This window comes from Balaenoptera borealis (genome assembly GCF_965194805.1).
Source record: "Balaenoptera borealis genome assembly, chromosome: 9".
NCBI classification, from domain to species: Eukaryota; Metazoa; Chordata; class Mammalia; order Artiodactyla; family Balaenopteridae; genus Balaenoptera; species Balaenoptera borealis.
The window spans coordinates 22,082,003-22,109,983 of record NC_138873.1 but is presented as its reverse complement, the minus strand read 5'-3'; the positions used below and the strand labels follow the sequence as shown (position 1 = coordinate 22,109,983).

General features: G+C 38.8%; 1 protein-coding gene and 1 long non-coding RNA gene across 6 annotated transcripts in view; one reads left to right on the top strand and one right to left on the bottom strand.

Annotated features, from left to right (window-relative positions):
• The window catches only part of LOC309634953, a 738,917-nt gene that overhangs the window by 146,257 nt on the left and 564,679 nt on the right, over positions 1-27,981 (top strand). The gene's annotated exons all lie outside the window — the stretch shown is intronic.
• Positions 1-27,981, bottom strand: part of HIVEP2 (HIVEP zinc finger 2) — a 193,250-nt gene that overhangs the window by 22,063 nt on the left and 143,206 nt on the right. For all 5 annotated transcript variants that reach the window (XM_082405420.1, XM_082405422.1, XM_082405421.1 and 2 more), the window contains 3 exons: positions 12,208-12,302; positions 6,281-6,325; positions 22-5,574 (listed from right to left, as the gene is read on the bottom strand). In XM_082405420.1, coding sequence (XP_082261546.1) covers positions 22-5,187 — 5,166 coding nt within the window. In that variant the 5' untranslated portion in view covers positions 5,188-5,574; positions 6,281-6,325; positions 12,208-12,302. The remainder of the gene's footprint in view (positions 1-21; positions 5,575-6,280; positions 6,326-12,207; positions 12,303-27,981) is intronic.

The following is a 27,981-nucleotide window of genomic DNA, read 5'->3' as shown; positions in this document are numbered from 1 at the left end:
TTCAGAAACAATATTTGTTACCTGAGCAAACTGCTTCCAAGCACTTGATGACGTAAGCTTGCCGGCTCCAGGCCTGTGTATAGCAGCCAGGGTATAAATTTCTGCGGTGATTTTTTGCTTGGACCTCAGAAGAGCCAGCGTGGTCTTGGTGTTCAATCCTGATGGGTTTGGGTTACAGGAACTAATGCACCATGAAGCATATACCGAGGATTTGAAGGTGGCCTGTTGCACGTAATTGGGTTTTGTATAATTCAAGAAGCACCAACTCACAGTCGTTGTCGTCCGCAGACTCGGGAACTGCAGAATCTGCTGGAAATCTACCACGTCCGTGAAAAGAAGAGTTGAATTCGCCACTTTCCCGCTTGGGTCAGACGCTCTGGGGACCAGCACGCCGGCAGGCAGCTTCTGGCCCTTTCCTTGCTCTTCAAGCTGACTATCCCCGGGTGGCAATGAGGAAGTCTGCGGGCTCATGCTCATATCAGACGCCGTCTCATCAATGTCTAACTCATCTGAGGACTCTTTGCTTTCAGAAGGCCCACTGGACTTCTGCCCCAGAGCAGGTGCCCTGGAGCTTGGAGGGAAGGGCTCCCGCAAGGGCACGCTGGCAGACGGATGGTCTTGAGATGAGGAGGGGGACAGCGAGAAGGACGATGACACTGACGGCAAGCCATCCTTTGGCTCAGAAGCACAGCCCTGTCGAACCAGCTGGGGTTTCTGTGGGCGGGACAGATCCTTTTTGATGTCTGAGTTGGTCAGCTCCACGGCGCTGAGCTCCTCCACGATCTGTCCATACATCTTTTCCTCCTTGACCCTTTTCTGCTGCTTTGTTTCCATGAAGAGTTCCAAGCTGCTGGCTGGAGAAAGCATCCGCTTGCTGCCTCCCAGGGTGGCGACACTGTCCGAGGTGGAAGGTAAACATAAGGGGATCGAGGATTCCAAGCCAAGGGGTATGGTCTGAGGTACTTTCCAGATGGGGCACTTTTCCAAGCCTGCGTGCTGCCCCAATACCTGGGCAATGTTAAATCCTATCCCTTGCATGGCCGGGTTGGTTACCAGTGTTCTTTGGGTCACATTCTCGTCGACTTTGCATATGACAATGGCAGGGCTGTTCTGCCCAAGCATCTGAGAAATGCTTGTGTACATGACACTCCCATAGGACGGTACGTGGGTCTGGATCCTAACAGGAACCACTGTTCCTGGTAAGGACTGTAAAGGCCCAGCGTTTGCTGAGGTGAACTCTTCTTGAAGAACGGGCTCGGAGGGAGTATCTGTTGACTTGGTGCTCTCCCCTGATGGAAACTTTGGAAGAAGGTTCTTGGAGTGTAGCCCTGATGTTCCTGAATAACCCGGGTAGGTTTGCTCTTTCGTGTGCGCATAATCAGCGGATTTCTTTCCAGTGTGCTCTGCCACAGGCTCCAAGGGGTAGCTGGGGTGAACTTCTGCCTGGAAAGAGGGCTTTCCATAGCTCTTTGGAGCGTGCTGAGCAAGGGGGTGGGGGAAGTGCGCCTGCCACCAGGGGGGCTGCTGAGCTGGGAAATGAACCATACAGACAGTAGGATATTGGAACTGAAACAAGGTGTTCTGGATTGGAGAAAACGGAAGAGTCTCTTGATGTGGAAATAAATGGGGCTGTTCAGTCAAGTGCTTGCTTGTAATATAGGATGCCGGTTGTATCAAGGGATTTCTCAGAGATTCCTGACTATCCAGGTGCATGATCTGTTGCTGGGCCAGGTGGAGCGGTCCTGAGCTCAGCTGGGCACAGGGACCCACAGCCTGCTTCCCTGGGTCCTCTGCCTGAAGGGCGGGGAGCACAGAGCACGGGGCGTGGTGCCACGTGGACCTGAAGCTGGCGTGCAGGTGCTCCAGTTGCTCCTGCTTTACGCTCAGATCCGCCCCGGCCTCCCCCTGGGCGATCTCGGGAGAGCCACTGAATGAAGCCTGCCGCACCAGAAAGCATTTCTTTCTCTCCCGGGATGGGGACAGCGCGGATGCCGACGCCCCTGCCACCGGAGCATGGGACAGATTCCCGTAATCAAATGATTTGCTCCGAATTTCTGGGACTTCCGTTGGGTGAGGACAAGGCATCTGCTCGGACGAGCAGCGTCGCATCTCCTTTTGGTGGTGGTGGCCGGGGACGGACAACGAGTACGAACCAGCAGGGACCGTCAAAAACTCTGAGTGCTTCCCAAACTCATCCGGCTTGGGAGGTGCCGCAAGCTTCATGGTTTCTTCTCTTTCGAAAGACATGGAGAAACTGGAGCTGTGGGACAAGTTACTTTCTTGACTGGGGCTGCGGGAGAGGCCGGTGCCTGTGGATTCAAAGCTGGATTCCCCGGAGGAGTGCTCCATATCCGCGAGTCGCAAACGCTTCTTTTTGGGCGGTAGCTTCTCGGCCGGGAGCTGGGAGAGGGTCTCACTTCTCTGGGGCCACTGAAATTCCTCCACCGGCTTTTCTGGCTCTTTACTCTGGGCCTCCTTCTCCTTCTCTGGCTTGTCAGGCTCCTCGGTCACGCGGATCTCGGGGACTTGGATGTTGTGCTGACGCACGAGGCGGGGCTGCGCGTGGTAGGGCGGCTGCGGGACCGGCTGCGAAGGGGATGGTTTCCCCCCGCCTTCCGTGCTCTCCCCGGGCGGAGCCCACTCTGGGCTCACCGGGGCTTCTGAGATCTCACTGTCACAGGTCTCGGAAGGTGACGAGGCTTTCTCCTGGGCGCTAGCGGCGAGTTCAGCGGACTCGGACCTCTCAAATGAATTGGGGCGGCTCAGCGAGTTCGTATGCTGAATCACAGAGATCACATTGCCTGGAGGTTTCCTGCCCCCTCCGTCCGACGGCTTGTCTGATTCAGCAGCTGCGGGTGACTCCTCTGACCCAAGAGATGGACTTCCAGATTGCAGCGGGGGTCGACACGGGTCAAAGCGCTCAGAGTGACCATGAGAAGGGTTTTCCTGTCCAGCCAGGCCGAATCCACTCCTGGCTCCTTCCTGCATCTGCAATTTGGGCTCGTAATCTGAAGTCGTGATGCCCATGGGCGTGCTGACGACGCTACTGCAAATCATGGGGGTGTCCTCCTCGTCCCCTACACTCTTCTCTTTCCGGCGTTTTCGATTTTCACAAGTAGTTCCAAACATGGTTGGCACTCCCTGCAATGGCACCGAGGGATCCATGAAATACTCTCCGCCGTGTTTCAAGGGGCTGATGCAGGAAACATCCCTGTAGCTCTGCTTCGGTGTCTCAGAGTCCTCCCACTTCTTATAGGGTTTCCGACAGACATCATAGTCGTACCCAACCCTGTCCCCAGGAATCAATTTCTTTTCCTTCAAGGAGGGACCTGTGACGCTCTTTGACATCCTGCCATGGTGTTCTGCTTCCACGTGCCCCTCCTGTACCGAAGGCAGCTCAAAAGCCGCTTGTCTTCTTAACATGCGCTGAGGGGGTATTCCTACAGTCCCTGGATAGAACACATCGTCAGAACCAGTCATCCGTTCATCAAATGAGTGACTTCCTCTCAAAGAAGGAGGAAGACTTAAATTAGTTGCTGAAGAAGTTGGCATTGAGTTGCTTCTAATAAGGGGTGAAGAGTCAACAGGAGCTTCTAGGAGAACTGGGCTGCTGCCTTGGAAACCGGCTGGATAAAGTTTTCCTTCATTCCTGATAGATGATGGAATAGTCTGGGATTGTCTTGACTCGCTGTTGAATTTAGTGGATTTCAGCATGCTTGTCTGACTGGGGTCGATCTCTCCCTTGCTTGGGATCAGCTGTGAAACAGGATCTTCAAACATCTTGACATCCAACCTGGTGTTGACGTGAGGTAACGAGTCCATGGTGCCCTTCCTACCCATCGTGGTGCGCTCCTGACTTGTGGTTGTAACACTGAGTGTATTTCTCGGACTAAGCCGACAGTATTTTCCAAAGATGATTTCTTCATAAGACTTTGCATTTGTGTTTGGAGGGCTTATCTGCTGCTCTGCACTTTCTGAGCGGGAAAAGTAACCAGAGTCAGTGCTTCCTTTACTGTGCGGGCTCAGAAGGTTTAGAGATGGCTCAGAATCTTGTCCTTTTTTCTCCGACAGTCTTAGTGCAAGTTTCTGTTTAACTGTGTGAGAGTCATCAGCCTTAGTACTTAAAGACGGATTTGGTAGCATATCAGTGCCAATATACTGAGAACTTTCATTAGGTAAAGGAATCCCGCTTTTGGGGATAATCAAAATCGGCACCTTCATTGGACCTCCCAGGGATTCTTCCAGTGACCCATGATAGACACCTCTGCTGGCGATATCCAGCGGCATGGGTGGGCCAGGACTCATTTTGTCAGAAGCCTCAACAAACAAAGAACTCTCCTCATCTGTGTCTGTACTCTGTTCACCGTCTGAATGTATTTCTGCTTCTACGTCAATAAAACCGGCCTCTAGGTCCAATTTAGATACAGCTGACTCTGTGAAAGGGACTAATCCTGCCTTAATTGCATGGGCATGTGACTTCCTGTGCTTGTACAAATTGCTCTTTGTCTTGAAAGAGAAACCACAAGGTATACATGGATATGGCCGCTCACCAGTGTGGGACCTGATGTGTTTTTTCAGTACGCTGGGTTTGGCACACGCCCTGCTGCAGTAAGGGCAAATGTACTTGCCGGGCTTTTTGGGTTTGTGCTCTTTTTTATGAGCATCTTCCGACTGTTCGATACTTTTCTGGGAGTATTGGCTGTAAGCAGGGTTCAGACTTGAAATCTTTTTCCTAGGATAACCACCACTGTGGCCATGTATAGGAAAGGAAAATAAGTCCTCGGAGGCAACAGATGGCAAAGGGCCAGGGAAAAGCCACGGAGGGCCTTCAAGGCTCTGATGTGGCTTGTTGCTGTGCATGACCCCCTGTGGCAATGAGTGCTGAGGGAAAGAGAGTGAATGTTGGCATGAATAAGGACTCAGACGGTGCGGTGGGTATTGCTTCTCTGTGACTTGCTGTGCCACTTCGCTAGGTGAGGCCAGTTTCCCAGAACCAAAGAGTTGTGCTGATGCCGTGTTTCCGATATGCTCAGGATCTATTTGTGGTTGCCTCTGTCCCTCTTGACTGCCAAAAGTGCTCATCTTAATAACAGCTGATTGTTCCTGTCTCCATCTACCTGATGCTTTATCAGTTTCTCCAGACCTTGAGGTAGCTTTTTGTCCTAGAGCTGTGTCCCCAGTGTCCATTTTGTTACACAAGGTCTCAAGTGCTAGTTCGCTTGAAAGCCGTGCAGACTCATGGAGTGTCTTCAAAGCTGTGCCTTTCAAAGCTTGCTTGCTTCCATGTTTCAGGGTGTCTGCAAACTTGCTGAGTGCTCCTTCTCTTTGGAACCTTCCACACCCACACCGTAGTCTATGGGCATTAGATGGTAATGTCCTTGGACCGGGGCTATAACACAGTTCTCTCCATTGTAGAAATGTCCATCCAAAAGCTAAGTGCAAATCTATAAAGATTTCTTATGGCATTTGAATATTTTCAACTAGGGTGAAATTGGGGTGATGAATATTCTAGGAGAAATTTTGCCCATCAACTAGAGCAAAGTTCAATTGCCAGTTTCACTAAGATAAAATGGTCTGAAAGAAAACGAAACACAAAGAGATTGTCATAATAGTTATCAAGCAAGAAACCAAAACCAATCCTAAATAAACAGCCTAAAATTAGATAAATTGAAAATTTTTTTACTCCAAGAAATCCTTTTAATAGTTCTTACATTAATTCCACAATTAAAGGTTATTAATTTCAAACAGCATTAAGTCATAAGCATAAATCTCCTCAATGCTTAACTTTTGGTCATCCTTTTAAATACCCCTTAATTTTGGTCAGAAAAGCATTTAAAGGAAAACTTTTCATACATATTATTTATAAAATCATAAGATTTTTAAAAGCCTTCATTAAAATAAATTTAGAGCTATTTCTAACCAAGTTTTATGACTTACATGCTAAGTGTACTACATATTTCTCTATATAGATATATTTCATAGGTTAATATAAAATATGTGTTAAATATATAATATAATATAATTTATAAGTATATAATACAACAGTTAATATAAAATATTATATGTATTATATGTAATGTTAATAAAAATATAGATATATTTTACAGCTTAAAATTGGTGATTAGGAGTGATTAGAGCTAGACTAAGCCTGTAAGAATCAAAGATTGTCGCAGAACTTTGGAAAAGGCAGAAAAGTGCATCTAAATAAAATAGTTATAAAACCTTCATAATATGGACAACAAAACGTATTTTGGTGACAATTAAAAAATATAATGATTACCTGAATGGTTTAGAGTTCTCATGGGCATGATTGTCTTGACGCTTCCTGGGTAGAAAATAAATGCAGTTAGGAAAGATTGTTCCATTAAACTACAACATTGTTGTATGCAAATGTCAATTTAACGTTCATTATATGTAGAGCTTACAATGTTATGTGCTCTAAAAAAATCAGCAGGTAACTGCTTTAGAAAACACTGCACTAAAGTAGTAAACCTAATATTGATTGACACTGTGTCCAAAAACAACTCAAGGAGAAAAAAATTTTTTAAATTTCAGATTCATATTTTCTAAGATATAAGATTAATATATTAAAACATCTTAGACTTTTGACGCAATAAGCCTGGTTCTAGTTTTTTAGATATTAAAAAGTTGAGAATAGTGGGGTTTTAAAAAATTTAACCTATAGGTTTAAATATTTAAACGTATAAATATCCTTTTTAGGAAATTTGCATGACAGCAAAGTGAAGGAGTCCTCCAGATGACTGTGAATGGCTCAGGAAAATTTGACAACTTAGAAACTATCAGATTTTAAGTGAATACTCAATTTCCATAAGGGAATGGCCAATGTAGTACCCAGAGGATTCTGAGAACTTCAATGCTCAACTCTATCAATTACGACAATAGCTGAGGTATTTCCTTGATAGGCAATGTAGCAGTGCTTATCAAAGTAAGAAAGCTCATACCCTTTGGCTCAGAAATTCCATTGCTGGAAATGTATCCTCACGGATGTACACAAATGCACAAAGTTATATGTACAAGGATTAATTAAGTCAGTCATAAAACTCAGCCATTTAAAAAAATTAAGTATAGTTATAAGTACTAATATAAAAACTCATTCAGGAGATAGTAACATTGGATGTGAAAAAAAAAAAAGTTTATTGCACCCTAGAATGTATTTTATAATCCCATTTGCGTAAAAGAGAAACAGGCAATAAACAGAAAATTTCCGCAAGGATGCCAAACAGCTTTTACATTGGTTAAATCACATAAATGGAGCCAGGGAGTCAGAAGAAGGGACACAGGAAGGGATTTCTACTTTTAACCTTATGATTTTTGGTAATCTTTATTTTTGCTTATTTTTTTAACCCGGGCATGTTCACATTTTAAATAAAATACTGGTTAAGAAAAAGGGTGCCACCATGTAAACGTACTCTAATTTCCCAAACTAAAACTCAAATACTGATTTTATTTCCATGACCAATTTGCTCCCTAATATAGAATGCTACTTTGATGATGATAGTAGTTGCACTTAGAAAGGGTGGAAAACATGGAAATTCCCACAGGAACAATAAATCTTTTGGATGAGAAATCAGAAGCCCCCACGTATTTGTAGCAAGGTATCTATAATCAAAAAGTCTTTCTGCTAATAGCCATGAAGCACAGTAGATTTGTAAAGCAGTTGTCAGAAAACTAAACAACAAGCATATTAACTTTGGTTTGCTAAAAAGTTTTACTATTGAATTACATTTTTCCCCGCACAGTGATTTTCCTATGAATCCCTCTATAGGTAAAGAGGCAAACGCTGAAAGAGAAGTGATGGCTTCGTTAGACTTCAATGCAAATAAGAAGAATAAGCATCGCCAAGCCCAAATTGGCTGAATTTTTGTTTAATTAACTACATACTTAAGGTTCATGTAAACACAACCTCTGTCAGACCTTTAAAGGTAACACCCTCCAAAATGGAAGTACAGTGTATTTCCAATTCAAGTCAGAAACTTTGCACATCTTTCCTTAGTTAGGAGTCAGAGCTTGAACTGAATAACTTCTAGGTTGCTTTTCATATTTATTATCTTATCATGGTATTGATCTATGCATGCAGTTCTGTTGATGCTGATAACAAGGATGATGACTGTTGTTTACTGTGTGCTTACTACATGAACTGGTAGAGTTATACTGGTATAGAGCTTCATGACGGTCCTATGCCACAGGTGTTATTACCCATATATACAGTTGAGGATGATACTTAGGGTCAGAACCAGAATCAAATCCAGATTTGGCAGACTGCCAAGGCTAAGGGGTCTCACCTCCCCAACTAGCACCTGCCACCCCCAGCTCCACTGCTAAGTATTATCACAATGTAAAATAATACATCTTCAATAATACTTTCTCCTAAATATTTTCACTTGACTCCAATACTTCCAGTGCTTGAATATTTCATGGTCCTGGGAGAATATTTGAGTTTTGTATGGATTTCAAACAAATCCATAGTGTAGATGATGTTCAAAATCTGTATATTAAAGTATTAATGAAGACAGCTCCTCGTGAGAACATGATTAATTTTCATGACATACAACTGTTTTACTTTGTTCTTTGAAAAGCATTACTTTTAAGGAAAGTAAGAACCTCACAAGTGAAAATTAGGCATATGGTCACTTCCCATTCCTTGGTTTACATAAAATATATAATTTTGCTTAAAACACGGACTTCAAGTTAAACACATACATAAAATTTTATGAAAAACAGGACTGGGATACTATATTTAATAATTAAATAGAATGTAGTGTTTTCATTTAGCAACGAAGCAATAACTTTTTAAATCAGATTTAATTTTTATGGTTTATAGTAAAAAATTAAAATTATTACACCCTGAACCAGACATATACAATTCTTATTCACTAAGGACATATCATAAAAAGAGAATCACCAAACAAACTTCAAGCAAAAGCAATAATATTTTGCTATTAAAGAACAGACCAGAGATGAAGAAGAATGATTTACATAAAATTCAAAAGTAGATAATTAATGGTCAGAACAAAAATTATCTAGAATAGTTATTTAATTTCTGATGGGTGTAAATTTTAGAAAAGGACTCATCAAAAAAGTCACACCTACTATTTTATTTTTAAAAAATCAATTTTGCTGATCTTAACAGAAGGCCGTCCTGTATCCCAATAGCATTTATTATCAGAAAATGTTTTAAAAATTCACAGCTTTGATCCCAGTAAAAAATGACAATTATGCAAATAGCTTTGGTCAGGAAAACCTCCTCCTTTTAAATTTCTATGACAAACCTGCCTAAGATGTCCTACCATTTCATCATGAAATTAGATAAACCCGGTGCCAGGCTCCCTACTGCTGTTCAGGGAAGAGCTTCTGTCCTTCTGTCTGAGCTGGAGATCCCAGAAGTACTGGGGACACCTCTGGTCTACATTCCTCTGAACTACAGTGTCTAACTTCACTTCAGTGAAAGGCTTAATTAAGAATATTACTCGGGAATTGGAAATCACTCCTATTTCACGTGATCTCTTTACATGAGATTGTAAACATATCTGAGCATATAATATTCTCTCCAACACCATCCTTGGACAGCCTTCAACTAACTGCTATCCATAAAATCACTCTCCTTCTTGGAGTTTCTGAGGCGTATAGAAAGGTAGATCGGAGAAAACAGGAGTGATGGGTCCTTTGGGAACTTATTGATCATATTCATGAACCAATAAGAACATGGACTCTTTTCATTAATCTCTTGTCTTCAGTTGCTTTATCTTGGAAACTGAAAAAAATTCTGCAATGCAGACTGTTTGCACCATAGATCTATTCCTGGGCATGGCATGTCTGTCTAGTGTTCAAAGTCTCTTTGCTGATCTCCTCAACTTACACTTAGGGAAAAAAATTCACTTGAAAATCCATAAGGCTTTCAAAGTTTAAGCCAAAGTTTGATAATGACATTTGTCTTTTTTTGCTAGGTGATACTTTTACTTAGCCATCTTACTCTACCAACAATGGCGTAAATTCCTGAGCTTGTGCTGTATTACTTAAATGTATGAAAATGCTTATAAGATAGGGAAATATTTTCCTTGGATCTCAGAATATTATTATAAACCATCAAATGTATTATTGTATATACCTGCAATTTTACCAAAATTTTCTCAATAAAGATCTACTTGGAGCTATAAAGATCCATAGTAATGTGGTTAATTATAGCTACATTACTTCTCTATGATTGTGTAGACTCATTTCATTTTTCATATTCTCTAACTGTGTGTTATAAGTAAATCTCTGGTTTTCCCAATTGATATGTCTAAAAATGCAATATTTGAGCAATCCTCATATGAAAAGAAAACAGCCAGTTATCATTTCATTCTCTGAGATTTCTTTATATGGTAACCAAACCCGCGCAAATTCATTTTTGGCATCCATTGCCAACAAAGGAACGGTATTCCAAACACAGCTTCACATTGACATTTAAAATTTTCCCTAATGCCTTTGAGTGCTCTGAAAGGAGTAGGATATTTTGCAAGAGGATATGACTTTTGGCTTTCCTGTGGATGGTGCCCCAGCCCATAGGAGTCCTTCGGTTGGTAAAGAAAGGCAGGCATTGTCTAGCAGGCTCAGTGCATTTTTCAGAGGGGGTAATATTGAAAAAGACACTGCCCTCTGCGTGGCTATTTCAGTGGTAATGGAAATAAGGGAATTGAGCAGAAGAAAAGAAAATGATATTACTTGGAAGAGTTGCCATTTTTCTAAAAGTGTGCCCACTCCCTTGGCCACGCTTCAGTCCCACTCAAATAAATCTGGCACCCAGTTAAATAATTTCCTCAGACAGGCCCTGAAAGGAAAGGCACAGAAACAGCCTCCCGTATAGACCTCCACAGAGGTCTCTTCAGGATAACAGCTGGGTGGGATTGGCAGAAGGGCAGCCTAGCTCTGCAGATGAATAAAGGCCTACAGTATCCAGGGCTGTCAATCTGGGATCTTTTGCTTAGAAAAACACTATCTCAGAAAAAAAACTTTACCTCAGGAAATTAATCATTACTTGAGTGGTGGCAAAAGTCAAGTGAGCATTAAATAATAACATCCTAGATAATAATGGTATAAAATGATGGGCAACAAACACTACTTCTCTGCTTCCAATGTTTTAATAATAAAACATTTCAAACAAATTAAAATGGTTATTTGGGTTTTTGTGGTTGAGAATTTGGTGGTATTACACGTGTAAACAAAACATATGTCTTCTGATAGCAATTACTAGACAAAAATTTAGAGGCCATTTCCATATATTTGCTTTCAAAATGCCATAGATCAACTACAAAATATTTTAGGAAATACATGAGCATCTCGGAGCACCGTTGCTTTAATGCTGACGGACCCGCAAGTCACTACCACATGTGAGTACCAGATGAAGGAAACAAGGATCTACCGAAAAACCATGACCAGTGCCAGAGTCCAACTGAATACTGACTTATTTCCACAGGATGATTAAAAAAAGGCACCTTCCTGAGAGCCAAATTCATTATAAATGCTTCTTTTATTAGTAAAAACTCCCATAACAACCTTAGTTCTCCCTAAACGGAGCAAGTCGCCAATATGAGGAGGATACTGTATACGATACAAAACCCTGCCAAGCAATTCAGAGAACTTTTGGATAAAAGTAAAGAGACTGTGATGATCACCCTCTAATTGGGCATACATTAAAATCTAATTTGACATTTAAATCCTAATGGAAAACTGAACTATATTTTTTCCATGTTGGCTACAATGAGTGCAGATAGTTGTACAGTTTGCATATCTGTTCAGAGTATTTATGACTTATTTTGACTATAGCATGCTAATTTTAATATTTTGTCATAAATTTTTCTTGGCAATTTTTTTACAAGTGTGATTTTGCTCTTCTGGTGCAATGTGTTCCCATTCTATAACAAACGTTATTAGGATTTACTACATAGAATTTTGCATGCAAGTAAACTGTGCCAGAAAGAAATTCTCTTAAATGAGGTTATCTCAATTAAGCAAATTATAATTAAAACTGGACTATTATGAAAAACAAAACAAAACCTTCACTGTATTTCTCTCCAAATAGCATATACATTGTTTCTTCCCAGACTGGAAGACAAAGTCAATTCACATACTGGTGTGCAGTAAGTTAAAACTGCTTTTCAAGTTCAATGTAAAAACAGTAGAATAAAACAATAAATTTTAGTTATTAACCTGTTATCCTCATATCAAAAAACTGCATCATAACCGTCTTTGCTATCCACGATGCCAACTCTCTCCACAGGAACTCATGCACAACTTCCGGGAATCTAAAAGATGAACAAGAAGATTTTTTAAATGATGACACCTGTAGTGAATTTAACAGACATGCTTATTCTTCACTCATAGAAATGCCTTCCTTGAGAAAAGAAAATCTGGAACTGGATCTCTCGAGAAGACTTTTTCTTTCAAGAAAAAATTTCCTTTCTTTTCACATAGTTTAAATCTTTTGAATAAGTACTTGCATTATAAGAGAATTGTCTATAACAGCAAACGTGGAAGCAATTTGGAAAATAATGCTGGAGTTAAAACGATGTATTGGAACTAGAAATTATGCCACTGCAATCCACAATACAATTCTGTCTTAAAGCTGAGATTCCCACAAAACTTCTTTTGGTGCATCAGCAACTAAACTCCACAGGATGAAGAACCTCATAGAAAATTCTTTTCTATAGTTTATTTCAGTAATGTTATGTTCTGTGCTAAAATTAATTTCTAAAATAGGAAGCCAAAACCAACCAAAGTAAAATCCTGAGACATAACAAACTCTGGAAAGTAACAAAGAAAGGAACTTTCTCATACTTAGAATTAATTTATTCAAGTCTGATCCAAAAAAAAAAAAAAAAAAAAGCATAGAAGGTCAGTCAAACTACTTAATCCAAATAGATTAATAAGTCAACCATCTTAAGATGGTTTATCTCCTGGTAAAAAAGGCCCATATAAAAATATTACTACATATCTGCAGATATCTATTGTATATTTGTTCATTTTTAAAAACATTGCTCTTTCTTCCAGACGAGTTGTGTTTCATAGGAAGGACTAAAGCATCAAGACAGGACAGTTAAAATGTGCCTTAATCTACTACCATGTCATGTGAACGTTCAAAATGCTTACAGGAAGCAGTTAGCTTTAATTTTCTCCTCCTTTCTGCACATCACTGCAGTAGCACTTCAGGACACCCTGTGCCCTTTGCAACATGAATCATTATAAGCAAGTAGGCCCACTCGGTTCCTCAAAAGACACAAAAGGTGCAAAAATAGCTTCTGCAATTGAAGCAAGAACCACGTCAGCAGCCAGATGAATGTGGGTGGTCAGATAAGATTCTGTTGCTGCAAAGGGCAAATTATTAAGCGAATGCTAGATTTATTTTCTTTTTTAACTTTGTTCTTCTTGCCTCAAATCAACCATTTGCTGGCACTTAAATGACTCCTGACAAGCTCTACCATTCTCAAAATTGAAAGCTTCATCAAAGCCAAAGAACATGATTGATTAAACACTGAGAGAATAGTGGTGGGGTCCTTCATATATATATATATATATATATATATATATATATATATATATATATATATATGATGATTAACCACATCCATATTCACAAACCAAAGAGCACCTCTTCTGAAAAAACAATCAAGTTAAAATGCTAAAAAAACAAAACAAAACTGTACGTTGGCAACATGACCTAAACTAAAGTAAAGCATGGCATCTCTCAGATAAAAAAGAATAAATCACTGAGCTATTTTGCACTCTGAACAGAATTCACCCAAGACATAAATGGACCAAGATTCTATAGATACAGCTATTTATAGGGAACAACAACTTGCAGTATTCAGTGACTACCTGTGATTGGCAATCCCACAGTCATTGAACTAAGAGTTAAAAGAGAAAAGGAGAACTTAATCCTCAGAAGGCTAGCACTGACACCCACTCCTTCCAGCTGTGTTGCAACTATAGACAAGCACCCAACCATTCCCTAACCCAGAAATCATCATTCCTACCAACAGCTTCCACAGGCAAAAGAGAGCACGTAGGTCCTCCAGACAAGCTGTGTCAGGGACAGTGTTCCCAGTTCTGACTCTACTTTTCCAGTCTTAATCTCCAGGACTATGGCTCCTGGAAACAGAAAATAGTTGTCTCATGATACGCACATATATCTGGAATTTTAGATTACAGAAGATCCCTCTTTTCACTCACTAAGAGGATTTGAAAATTGTTTCTGTTGTCTGGATTGCTATGCATGACCTCTTCAATGATTGGTTTTTCCTTGAAGAGCAAAAAAGCGGTGGTCGTAATGTTGTACTTATATTTTACCTCACAGAAACTTCCAGGTAATTAGTGTGATTTTAAAGCAAAGATCTAAACGATATTAACATGAAAGATGTGACACCAAGTTTGGGGATTTTGCACAAATCATTTTGTTGCAGTTGAATTAGTAGTGGCCTCTACAAGGGAGGTAATTATTGTTACTCTTAAAATAAAGACATAGAGATAATCATCTCAGAAATTTGTTTTTGCATTCATTTTAATTGAGTTTTTGTGCCTCAGTTTCTTCATCAAAATAAAAGAAAAATATTTCCTCAAACAGTTCTTGAGAATTTGGTATTACAACTCATGCTTATGTTTCCTAGAAATCAGCAGTTCACATAGCACACTTTTTAAACAATGGAATAAAGGAAAGAGAGACTTCTCATTTTTTTAAACTTTACTTTTAGGTTTTTAGATTCATAAGAAATCACTATGCAATGAAACCTTAATATTCAATAAAATTAACAAGTTTTCAGAAAATTGTGTTAACGGATCTTGTTAAATATCCCCAAGTCATTTAAAATTCATTCCTGAATATGAGGTGAAAATTATCCTTCACTTTACTAACAAAGTAAAGACTGATTTTTCTGTTGTCTGCAGGTTTATAGGAGAGTGCCTTTAAAATATTTTCCAATCCTCCATCTACTATTTGTAACAAACACTTGGAAAGTTTAAGCATTATTGTTTCTCAGCCTTTCCATTTTTAGAAAAAAGATCCTTGGCATTAGATATTTATTCTTGGATGCTTACAGGTTATTATTACTAAGCTAAGCAAAGGTCATGTTGAGCTATGATTAGATAAGTAGGTAGATAGATAGATAGATAGGCAGAGACAGATTTTTAAAAAAATATCCATTGTTGGTAAGATTCTTTATTATTTCATTTCTCTATTCTTCTAAATTATTATTTAGTTATGGTTTAATGGTTTACTACGGTTAAGGCTTTATTGGCAAACTTCTCATGCAAATATCAGTGCCTCTCATCACTCCTTTTTCTGAAGTTTAACACATACAAACTAGATCATAATTTCAGTAGAAAAGCCAATAAGATATACCAGTTACACTTTAGATGAGAGTTGTCACAATTAAAAGTAATAATTATGGGCATCAACTCTATGGAAAAAGTGGCAAATAGGACCTGCAAACAAGATATGATCTTTATATTTCTTGGTTAAAAGGAACGTTTAAAAGAATGACCACCACTCTTCATATACTAGAGAAGAGATACTTCTTTTATTTTATAGAAGGGAGTAGAAGGGATTCAAAAGTACTAGGTAAAGATGGGAGGAGAGTACTGAAAGTTAAATGCACGCTCAAGATATACTTTATCAAAGTGTACCAAAAGTGTACCAAAAGAGGCAACTTTTCCCTGCTACAGAAAAAGACTCTAAATGGGGTCATTGTTCCACCTGGAGTATCTGGAGGGGCAAGGTAACAGCCACTTAGGAGGTGGTAGAGAAGGCAGTTATAGGCTGGGAAGAGACACACAAACACACACACACACACACACACACACACACAAACCCTGATCAATATGATGATTATAAGCTCAGATCTTTAGAAACATTTATGATATGAAGGTAAAGGTTGGGATTGAGTTCGGAATGTAAAGAAGATGAAAAAGGGTTAAGGAGATACAAGTAGGAATGGGAAAGAGTGTTAATCTGGGAGCACGGGGCAATTCATTGCTGGGACAACTACGTAGAAGGCTTTGAAAAGTCAAAAGTGTGTCTGGGAAAAAGGAGTTTTCACAAGAGGAGGGTGGGGCAAACTGAGTCAAAATTCGCCTACTCTGCCATTTTGTTTAGGGTTACGGTTCTGGAAACTGCCTAAAAATGATCTTAGAGCTACCTTTGGTCTATTGCCACTTCTCAGCAGGTCCTCAGTGCTTCAGCACAGAAAAGATACAAAATAAAAGCACTGTGTAAATTAGAACTACTAAAAGCACAAAAAAGTAGGTACATGTGAATTAGTGATTATAACTTAAGCCTCCTTAACTAGGGTTTCTGACTATTTTATGACACTTTTAGAAACTTACAGAATGTCCATATTTGTCAGAAAATGAGCTAAGTTTACAAAATACAAAAATGGAAAAGGCAAGCTCTACATTTAAGAGCTCAGAGCCTAGAAGGGAAATATTTGTGAACAAATAAGTGCAACAAAGTGTTTTAGGTGCTTTGAGAAAAATATAAACACAGTACAGGGGGAGCAGAAACGAGGAAATGGCCAACCCTACCAAAAGAAGTAGAAAAGGTTTTAGAGAGGCAGTGATACTGAGTAAGTCTTTAAAGAAAACTATGTACGCTAATATACAAAAGCCCACAGTTCTCAGTGTTAGATTTAGAGATAAATACATTTATCAGATGAAATAAAAACATAAGACTATCACTCCTGAGTTGCATATACTTTATTTTAGTGTGGTAAAAGGTTGGTTCATGGGGAAGCTTAGGAATACGGTGAATGTTCTAGTTAGTACAACCGTATGGTTAGGTAAAGACCACAAAGAAATAATTTTTGTTTTAACATCTGCTAGTGATTATTTTCCAAAGTACATTAGCCTTCTCCTTGAGTTAATTATAGTCTCCTGAACGTAATTTAATCTTTCTTTGATGATTCAGGATCGTATAGTGTTCTCTGCTCCTTACTCTGCATCAGGACTGTGATTGTCTGGTATTGGCAATGCAAACTTCTCCCCCACGTGTGTTCTTAAACACATGTCAAGTTTTCCAAGATCAGGGCTGTAACTGAGATTTTTTTTTTCCTGACCGCATATTTGACATCAGACTAACTTATTTTAGGAGCAAGTATATAACCATCCACTTCTATCACAATTACTTGTTGAGCTTATTCTAAATCATACAGGGAGTATTTAGTATTGTGAAAGATTTTAGAAATCATTGACTCCATCAGCCAAATAATAGGGAAAAAAAGCTGAGAACCAGATAAGTTAAAATACTTGCTTAAGGACTCATAGGTGGTTATGAATGAGTCTGGGCTATAGCTTAGGTCTTCAACCTTTCAAGTCAACTATTTTCCACTATCCATATTACTATCTTATTCAAAGTTTATTAATCTGGCCCCATTGCAGAAACTGACTGAATGAATAAAGGAATAAAAAAATGAAGAATAAATAAAATTGAACTTAGAATGAGCAAAGACATTTATCATCCATACCTTAAAGCTAATCAGTCAAATGAACGGAAAATAACAGTAGGTAAAAACCAATGTCCCATTAAACTGTTTATCAATTTTTATTCCCAAAGCAAGGACAGCTCTTTCATTCACAGTCAATGGAGGTAAGCCCTTCAGTTCATAAAATCAAAATTTCACCTATAAGGCCTATAGACATATGGTACCCCATCTCCACAGGTACTACTTCTCTTGCAGAATGGTGTTTGCTGACTTGCTTTTGCAAAAGAACAGGGCCAATTAGATGTTTTGTATAATTAAAAAAAAATTGTTTTTGTTTTCTCATGTGTGCTACATTTTATTTTTATATTCTCACTTTTATTTTTCTTTCCCTTCCTTTCAATTCCCTCTATTCTATCTCTTAATAACATTATGGCAGGTAAATAACTCCTTCTTGCCGAGCTATCTTAAATATTTATTCTTTAACTTGATATTTGGAGGATAAAACCAAAGGAGGACTATTTGACTACTATACGCTAATGAGAAATATGACATAACAAAGTCATAACTCCAAGGTATTGTTTTCTCCAGTTTTATCTTTTATGGCACTTATGGTTACTAGTTGGTTACTATTTCAGTATACTTAAATAAGGTCATAACTCTTTCTCCAATTCCCTTTTACTCCTGGACGTGCCAAGATTAGCATAAAGAAAAGCCAGCGTTAACTGTGGAGTATGTAAACAAAGAGAATGAAGAAATCAAATGGTAAAATATGCATTATATTCTTGAGTATGCATAAAACAGGCTGACCTTGCCTGAAGGAAAATCCATCTCTTAGGGAAGAGCCTCCCACATCAATGGAAATAATACCAAAAGTAACGAAAGCACAGCTGAAAACTTGAATTGCATTCCAATATTTCATGCTACAACTGATTCTCAGACGTAATGAAAAAATTGTTTTCAGTCTCCCTCCCCTAGGTCCACAATACAATAAAGATCCTTCGAAAAGAAATCAAGGCAAGGCCTATGGCATTTCATATAACCTAATCAGATGGGCCCTATCCACTGTTAGTAACTGAGCTGCTGAAAGAATCAGTTCTGTCTCTTCTCTTGAAAAGCTTTACAGGGAATGGGGAAATTGACTCATGTGCCAGTGTAGAGGTACCTCAAATCTTGATTACACACTGTCCAAGGATTGGTGAGGCAACGGAATAAATAAACAACAGGGTACCAACCCTTAAGAGTTTAGAAATGGACATAAAGTTAGAAAACAACAAATAATCTGAATATCAGTTATTAACAGAGTTTAAGAAAGCATGTGCTCAAGAAGGGTTTGAACAACCAGGTAGGACTCAACAGAGGTAAGTGGTTCAATTGCAAGCCATGCTTCATCCAAATGAAGTAAGCAGAAAAGCTTTATAATCACCTCTGCTATGTGGTTATTCAGGTACTCCCCTGGCACTTTGATAAACTCTGGATGGCGTTTATATTTTCAGCCTCATCTTGGAGTATGTCATCACCTACAAAGTTTAAGGCTAGAAAAATGCTCAAGTTTCAAGCAGGTATTTATAATATCCTAATAGGCAAACTCTGTCAGACAGTTCCAGAATTTCATCTACTGACTCATTCACTCAGTCAAATGATATTTTTTCCAAAGCTTATATATACTAATGTAATGAAATAAAATATTATTGGAAATCAAATTTCATATTACTTTGAGTTTGCATCTAGATATTATTGTCTCAGTTATCCATCTATTAATTTATATCAATTTCAATGACACCAAGTATGAATTCAAAATAATGTACACATGTGGAATTCAAAGATAAATAAGACAAGAATCCTTCCTTCAAAGAGCTTGCTGTCTAGTGTGTGAGAAAACCATATAAACAACAAGTTGTAAAAGCTACAGAGGCATAAAATGATATTATGGTAGTACAGAAACAAGAGACTGGGCATGCTGCACTCTCTTAGGTCTTAAAAGAATGCTAGGATTTGGTAAGTAGAGATGCAGAGGAAAGGCATTTAATATGAACATATCACTGTGCAATAGAGAAGAGCAGGGGATGCTGAAGAAATAGCCGGTGTGACTAGAACATTTGGCATATTGAGGTAATGGGAGTGAGGGCTGAGAAGGAAAGGTGGTGACAGATGATAAGGGAACTTCATTTGGTAGACAGTGATTGCCATCAGAGGCTGCCACAATCAGACATTTTAGAAAGTTCACACATATCTCATCTCTTTCCATCCCTTCTTGGGCAAACTACAAACGTGTTACCTGAAAAAGAATCAAGATTGAGACGAAGTTTGTTTTTTTTTTTTAATTTTATTTATTTATTTATGGCTGTGTTAGGTCTTCCTTGTTGCGGCAAGTGGGGGCCCCTCTTCATCACGGTGCGCGGGTCTCTCACTATCGCGGCCTCTTGTTGCAGAGCACAGGCTCCAGACGCGCAGGCTCAGTAATTGTGGCTCACGGGCCTAGTTGCTTCGCGGCATGTGGGATCTTCCCAGACCAGGGCTCGAACCCGTGTCCCCTGCATTGGCAGGCAGATTCTCAACCACTGCGCCACCAGGGAAGCCCACGAAGTTTGTTTTAAGATAAAGAAGCCTTGGGGTTTCCCTGGTGGCGCAGTGGTTAAGAATCCACCTGCCAATGCAGAGCACATGGGTTCAAGCCCTGGTCCGGGAAGATCCCACATGCCACGGAGCAACTAAGCCCGTGCACCACAACTACTGAGCCTGCGCTCTAGAGCCCGTGCTCTGCAACAAGAGAGGCCACCGCAGTGAGAAGCCTGCGCACCACAGCGAACAGTAGCCCCCGCTCGCCACAACTAGAGAAAGCCCGCGCACAGCAACAAAGACCCAACGCAGCCAAAAATAAAAATAAATAAATTTATTAAAAAAAAAAAAGGTAAAGAAGGCTTGAAGCTAAGGGGGAAAAGATACAAGTGATAAGATCATTAGGGAATAAACTCTTGGAAAAGTAGGAAAGAAAAGGGAGCTCAAAGGCATAAATTAAAGGATCAGTTTCAGAAGAAAGAATGAAAACTTCTGTTTTAGACTGGAGGAGAGGAAGGAATAATGAAGCAAGATGACCTTTTAGATAGAGAGAAAAGAAACTGAGAATTTCCCTTAAGATGTTCTTAATCTGCTCAGAAAAGTAGAAGGCTGGTCATCTGATGGGTGTGAGGGAGCTAGAGCTTGCTGAGGGGCTTGATGAGTTTAAACAGCTATTTTTCCCGAGTAATTAATGCATTTAACAGTCTTAGGAAGAATACTATTTCTTATTAGGCTATTTAAAAGAATATTTTGCACCAGGATATATGTAAAACTTATCTAAGTTGATAAATATACCTAAATAACATAATTATATCAAATAATACAATAAAATATATAAATTTATCTTTTATTTTTCAGTAAAACTCTGAAGATGATGAACTATATACGCCACTATCTATGGATAGTAGATTTAAAACAATTTTAAAAAACTTTATATACTCTTTTTTTTTTTTTTACTGTTTCTTTAAAAGAACAGCTGTGGAGATCTACTATAAACATGAAAACTTATCTATACTGATTGTAGAAATGTTGTAGATTTTAAAAGATCACACTGTTAGTTAATATCTGGATACAGATTCCTTACCTTATTGAATTAACTACATATATTCAACCACATATGAAATATACTAAAGGTTAAAAAAAGTCATTTGAATGTCCCACAGGATATAGGACACTGGCTGGCAGAGTAGGAAGTCAATAGATATTTGTCAGTTGAGTGAATGGATGAATAAATAAATATGAATAAATGAATGAAATAATGAATGAGTGTGAATATGCCACGTGTGTGTGCCCAGCACCTGAGAAAACACTCTTCTTGCTTAACGACTGAAAAAGAGCTTCATAAACCCTCAGACATCGAGCACAGATGGGATCTTGGTAAGTCCACCACCATGTGCAACAACTGAGGACATGGAAACCCCTCAGGACTAAGTGACTGACCTAAGTGGACTTCAGGAAAGTTGAGCATCTCAAAACCTCAAAAAGGGTTAGTTTTAGAATTTCTGGCACCTTTTCAGCTACCAAACACAAAGAGAAATTTTTTGCAAATGTTGAAAGGTGCAGAGAGGTTATTTGTTATTTAGAAGCTTAGGTAGGAAAAAAGTTAAATATATATATATATATATATATTTTTTTTTTAACCAAATAATAAGTTTAAACATCCAATCACTCTACCTTTTGTTAAGAATCTCATCTCAACACAGTAACTAAAGTAAGTAATTAAGAGTTAGGCTTAAATCTCTTTACCCAAGATGTAAACAATAAAATATTAATTTAACTTGTTCTCTCCAATTTCTCACTCTTTCTTTCCTGTCTCCTTACTGATTGGAGTGGTCATTGTAATTGCTAAAGACCTGTGAGGTCTGAGCTGATTCTATGTATACTTATGTCAAATATGTAAATGTGAAGGTCACTGAAAACCAGGGGAAAAGATTGTTCCTGGATTAGAACTTGAAGCATGGAGGCAACACAGCCACAAGCTTTTGTCTCTGCCCTGAATGGTGGTCAAGACGATTAAGGCAATGCTGACATCAATGGCCCTCATGATATAAAAAGTCATCACTTGGCGTTGATCATGAATATTTTTACTTTTGCGGTCTTAGCGTACATTTACCTCACTGACTATCAAGATGCTGGTCTACTCGCTAACTAGAAGGGCAGAATGGGGTAGTATTTAAGGCACTGCAATCAGACTGTGTAGGTTCAAATAAAGCATGAACTAAGCATCTACTAGATATGTGACCATGAAAATCTTAGCACAAAGGGAAGTAATAGTATCAAATATCACCTATCAACTTCATTTAATTGTGAGAATTCAATGAGACCCACTAATTCAATGAACCCAAAGCAATTAGTAGAGTGTCTGGCACGTGGCAATTGTGCAAATATTATCATTGTTATTATTATGGGTTCTAACTGCTCTCAGAGACTGCCGGGCCCTTGGTCACTCCAGTTCCAAATGGTACCAGGGTGTAGAGCCAAACTAGAATGTGAGGCAACTGCACTGGATGACCATGACTCAGTCAAGCTGCCTTGGTGCTAACTTAAGACCCTGAGTCTAGGTTGAGATCATCATGCACAAGGGGCACAGGAAGGAGTGAGGGATGCCTGACTGCACTTCCTTAGTGAAAGTTTCTCATTAATTGATAATTGTTAGAGACTGAATGTTCATGTCTCCCCCAAATTCACGTGCTGATGCCCTAGTCCCCAGTGTGGCTACAGTTGAAGATGTGGCTTTTAAGGAAGTAGTTAAGATTAAATGAGGTCACAAGAGTGGGCTTATATCCTCCCACACTAAAGTGTCTTTATAAGAAGAGACATCAGAAAGCTCTCTCTCAGTTTTTCTCTCTGCATACACACAAGGAAGAGGTCATGTGTGAACGCACAGTGAGATGGTGGCTGTCTACAAGCCAAGAAAAGGTCTCAGAATTAAACCTACCCTGCTGACACCTTGATCTTGGACTTCAAGCCTACAAAATGTGAGAAATGAATTTGTCGTTTAAGCCATCCAGTCGGTCGTATTTTGTTATGGCAGACTGAGCAGACTAATACAATAATTTAACACAGTTTTACAAAAGTACATAAAGCTGCTGTGATGAGGAAGAAAATGTGCAATGAAAATAATACTGCATTTTGATTCAGGAAATTCCTACCCCTGTGCTAGTTCTAATGTCTTGTAGCTGTGTAATCTTGGACAATTTATTTAACCTTTTGGATCCTTCTTTCTCCTCTCAGAAAATGAAAACAGTAATTCCTCCCAATCAGGGTTGTTGTAACTGGATGTCTGTCACAGTAGGTACTCAATAAATTAATTTTTAAAAGATAGTAAGATTAAGGGGGAATCCTGTGAGGAAGAGAATACAATAACTACAGATATCATATCTCATAATTCTATATTACCACCTAAAGCAGAACATTGCAATAGTTCAGAACATTGCAAAAGTCATGCTGTGCTTCATTCTATTAACATTAAGGAAATATTTATTGATGGCCTGAATATTCATTTTTATGGTATTGTTAATGATTGAGATGATTTGTTTCAGTGTTTTAATCAATAATTTATCAAAGAAAATTGATGATGACTCTATGCCACGTTTTGGTTTCCAATTCAATGGTAATGAAAATATGCATTGCTTGCTACTGTGGACAAGGCAAGGTGTCTATTCCAGTTTATTTAGCAATTAAAAAGGAGCTGTGCAATTTACAAGTTTTAATTGTCTATTTAAAGTGAAGACAGATGAGAGGAATTTATCTGGTATCAGTATTTAGAAGAATTTTATTTTTGCTGAAAACTGAATTTATAGACACTACATTTTAAGCCTATTTAGTGTCACTTTTTAGGTTGGCTGCTAGAAAGCAAACATCTAAATTTGGGGCCTTTCTCTAGGAAGTATCTAGGCCTTGTTGGCATGTATTCTGATCATTAACATCATTTCTAGCTTCAAATACTAGTCATACCTTTCTTTTCTATTGTCTCATGCTCACACTTACTAATTTATACACATACAAACCTCAATAATGAGGAATATTACAAAGACATAATAAATGTAGCTGGGAACTGTTTCCAAAATTGAATCTATTTGTATATTTCAATAGTGTTTGGGCAGCACAACTGTGAAAACTAATTGGTTCCAGGTATATAAAAAGTAATGTGGAAACTCCCCAAGTAGTTTTCTTTCCTTCAGGCTTCAACTGTATTGATTCCAAGAAGAGAAAGGATTTCATAAATACAACAGAAAAGGTACATATAACACAACTCAAGAAAAACATTAATTACTTTTCCTTCTCTAAGGAATTGCATATGAATAATATGGAAATAATATGGTCAAATTATATTATCTTTGAGACATGGTCAAATTTCCAGCTACTGTCAAGGCTCAGCAGCAGACGTGGTAAATGCATCTGACATATTCTTGGACACAGATAACTTACACTGGCAGATCCTACACGCAGATCCTGTGCAGAGTATTGAAAGGGTTGGATGAATGTTTTTTATTTGTTGAACATCCATAGGGTATAAAATCAGATTTGGACACATGTACTTTAACAAGTTTAGAATCCATTTGATCAGAAAGCATTTCAAGTCTCAAATCAACCTCTACTTTAAAGATAAAAGCATCGTCTATCATAAATGTTACTAAAATTTTAAACAATGAATTAGAGTCTAAAAGCCATTTTCAGTGAGGATTTGATTAGCCAATCATATGTGATTTAATTTGCTCTTTGTTTTCAAATAAATCTAAATGCTGGAGAATGTGTGTTTGGATTCATAATTTTGGGTTTCAGTCAACAATGACCAGTATCCAATATGGGCATATTAGCTTGATTTCTATATTCTTCACATTTATATAAACGACTGAGGAACACAATTTAAATAATGCAACCAGCAATAATTCACCCTGAAAAAAATTATAATAAATTTGAAAGATATGCTTTGGTTTCAGCTTTAAAGCCGTTTGCCAAAACCTGCAGGCCTACAAATGGTCTTAATTCACACATTATTCATTGACTCCACATATACTGATGTTATTTGGAATCTCACTTTCATTCTCCCTGATATATCACTGAAGGGAAAATAATTTGTTTAGAAATTTTATTAAGAATTCTTCATTAGCACAGATTCTCATCAAAACAAACAAAAGTAGAGAAAAATAAGCAAAAACAATTAAGCAAATAAAAACACAAAGAAGATTACAAAATTAACTATTTTATCGTATTGTCTAATTTATCAGGCTTGCTCTGATTTCATTAAAGGCCTTGGACTAGGTGCCAGAACTAATTTTACTGCAGCATCTGCTCTCTGGTTTTAACATGGGTGTACAAGTAGATTATAATATTTCTTTTAATTGATAACTAGCAATATAGAGAAGAAAATGTTTTAATAATGCCTTGAGTATGTACATTATTTTATTTTTCACAGCTTATCATTTCATCCTCATAATTTCCTTATATTGTGAGAAGAGCATGTGGAAATTGAGGCTTAGAAAGGTTAAGCAATTCTCAAAGCAATCTCTCAAAGATTACACAGTCAAATCAGTGAGTAGCGACCTGGCCTCCTGTCTCCTAACACGAGGCTACTTCCGTGGACCACAGAAGATCCTATAAACCAGTTTTAAGAAAGCATGTATAGGATTCGTGGGCAGGAGACATAGGTTTAAGATCCCCTCCGCCATGGACTGACCTTGGGTGTGGTTCCCTTACCTTCGCTGAGCTTAAATTTCCTCGTATACAAAATGGGAATAATAAAGGTGCCGGCCCCATTTTTCTACCGCTCAGTTGGTGAGTCAAAAATTGAGAGGACGTGAAAGTTGGTGCCATGAAAATTTTAAGTCACCAAATAGTAGATATTATTGTTGTTGATACTCATGGGCAAATCAGTTTGGTTGGTAAAGAAACAAAAACAGAAGAAATGAAAAGGCCTGAGACTTAACTAATACTTCCTACTTCCCTGACGGCCCTGACCAAGTTCTATCAACACACAGTAACCCGTCAGAAAGCTTTCTACATAATAATGTGACTACTCCATGGTTAAGCAAGGTCAGCCAAAACCTTCTGTACACATCTACCAACAACAAACTTATATTCATTTTATGTACTAATGAGAAATCACTTTAGCATCCACCCAACAGTGAGATTCCATTGACAAGGACCTGCAAAGGCTGGAAAGGCTGTAGGCACGTGAGTCCTGCTGGGCTGCGGTGGGAAGATGCGTCAGCGATGGGAGGTTTACGGCTCGTCTTAGTGCAGGCCCTGCAACATCTTCACCCCAGGAGCTAAAAACAGTATTATTTCAGCTGTGCCTGGCACAGTCTACAGTAAGCATCAACCTTTAGTTTAGTAAATGGGAGGGGACACATGAAAAAAACACTAGGATCACTAGTGTTTTTAATTGTAGGGAATCACTGATACCCTTGAAAACCCTTAAATAGTCACATCTGCTTAGTGATAAGTAGTCCATAAAAAGGACAGGGCTCTGCGTTTGCAGACACACTGCATATTCACCCTTAATGTTTTTCTATATTTGGACCATGGTCCTTTTGACTATTACGGTCCCGTCTCTTCAGATCTGTTAACAATAAAATCCATTTTTCAGAACCTGAAGATGAGTGAACAGGAGGGCAGAAACAGTGCAATAAATAAGCCTGTGGAAAACCTTATTTTATTACCTGCTACCATGACTTGTTTCATAAAATAGATCTTCCTTTCTTTTCTCCTCATGGAGAAAGGGGCACAGAGAGTGGAACTCCTTACTCATAAGAAAAAAAGCAAGAGAAAAGAAATAATACAGACATAGTACTCAGAACCAAAAAATACAAGCACATCATATGGAAAATATTTATAAATAGTACCTCCTCACCAAGGGTTTACTATAAATGGAGGGTTTTCATATTCTTGTTAGCTTATTTTCTCTGACAAAAACATCTCAGAGAAAATTTCAAGTGACTATATTGCTATGTGATTTAATTTCTATGAGATACAAAAAAAGTTCTGGATGGGAAATTGGTATTTTTATTTTTATTAGGCATTAATTAAACTTGACCTACACAAGTGAATCCAAACATCGAACTGAAATATTTAGTTATAAATTGTTTCACAACCCTTTCCTACATGGAACAAAGAAAACAGTTGTAACTCATGAAAAGCAATACATTTGAAATACTTTCTTCAAGGAGACAGCAATTAGGACTTTAAGCAAAAATTGGCACAAATCATTTAGACAGGAAATGGAGACAATGTCATCCGAAATTGTAAACAAACGGCTATTTTTCTGGAATAGCAGTTTTCCCGTTGTGTACATATGTGTTTGGTATGCCCAAATACCATGTACACACACATATGTGCCTCAAAAATCCTTCCCTGGACTTCCCTCGTGGCATGGTGGTTAAGAATCCGCCTGCCAATGCAGGGGACATGGGTTTGATCCCTGGTCCAGGAAGATCCCACATGCCGTGGAGCAACTAAGCCCGTGCACCACAACTACTGAGCCCGTGTGCCACAGCTACTGAAGCCTGAGCACCTAGAGCCTGTGCTCCGCAACAAGAGAAGCCACCGCAATGAGAAGCCCACGCACCGCATCGAAGAGTAACCCCCGCTCGCCGCAACTAAAGAAAGCCTGAGCACAGCAACGAAGACCCAACACGGCCAAAAACAAAATAAATAAATGAATAAATCCTTCCCTTTGTTTCTAATGTGGTGATATTATGTCAAGAAGAGTATTATAAGTAATTATGAATTGAGCTTCTAGGCAATAGCAGGTAGTGCCTGTCAAACATAAAAGAAGATTTTCATCCTGAAAAGCCACAAGAAATTGTCTCTTCCTTTGATTTGTGTGGTGAGGAGAGGAAGTCAGGAATCTCATCTGTCATTGCTACTACCATGAGGGGAGCGAGCCTAATGACAAATCTGATACACAGAGGAGACACAGTCAAAAAATCCCAACAGAAGAAACCAGATCCTG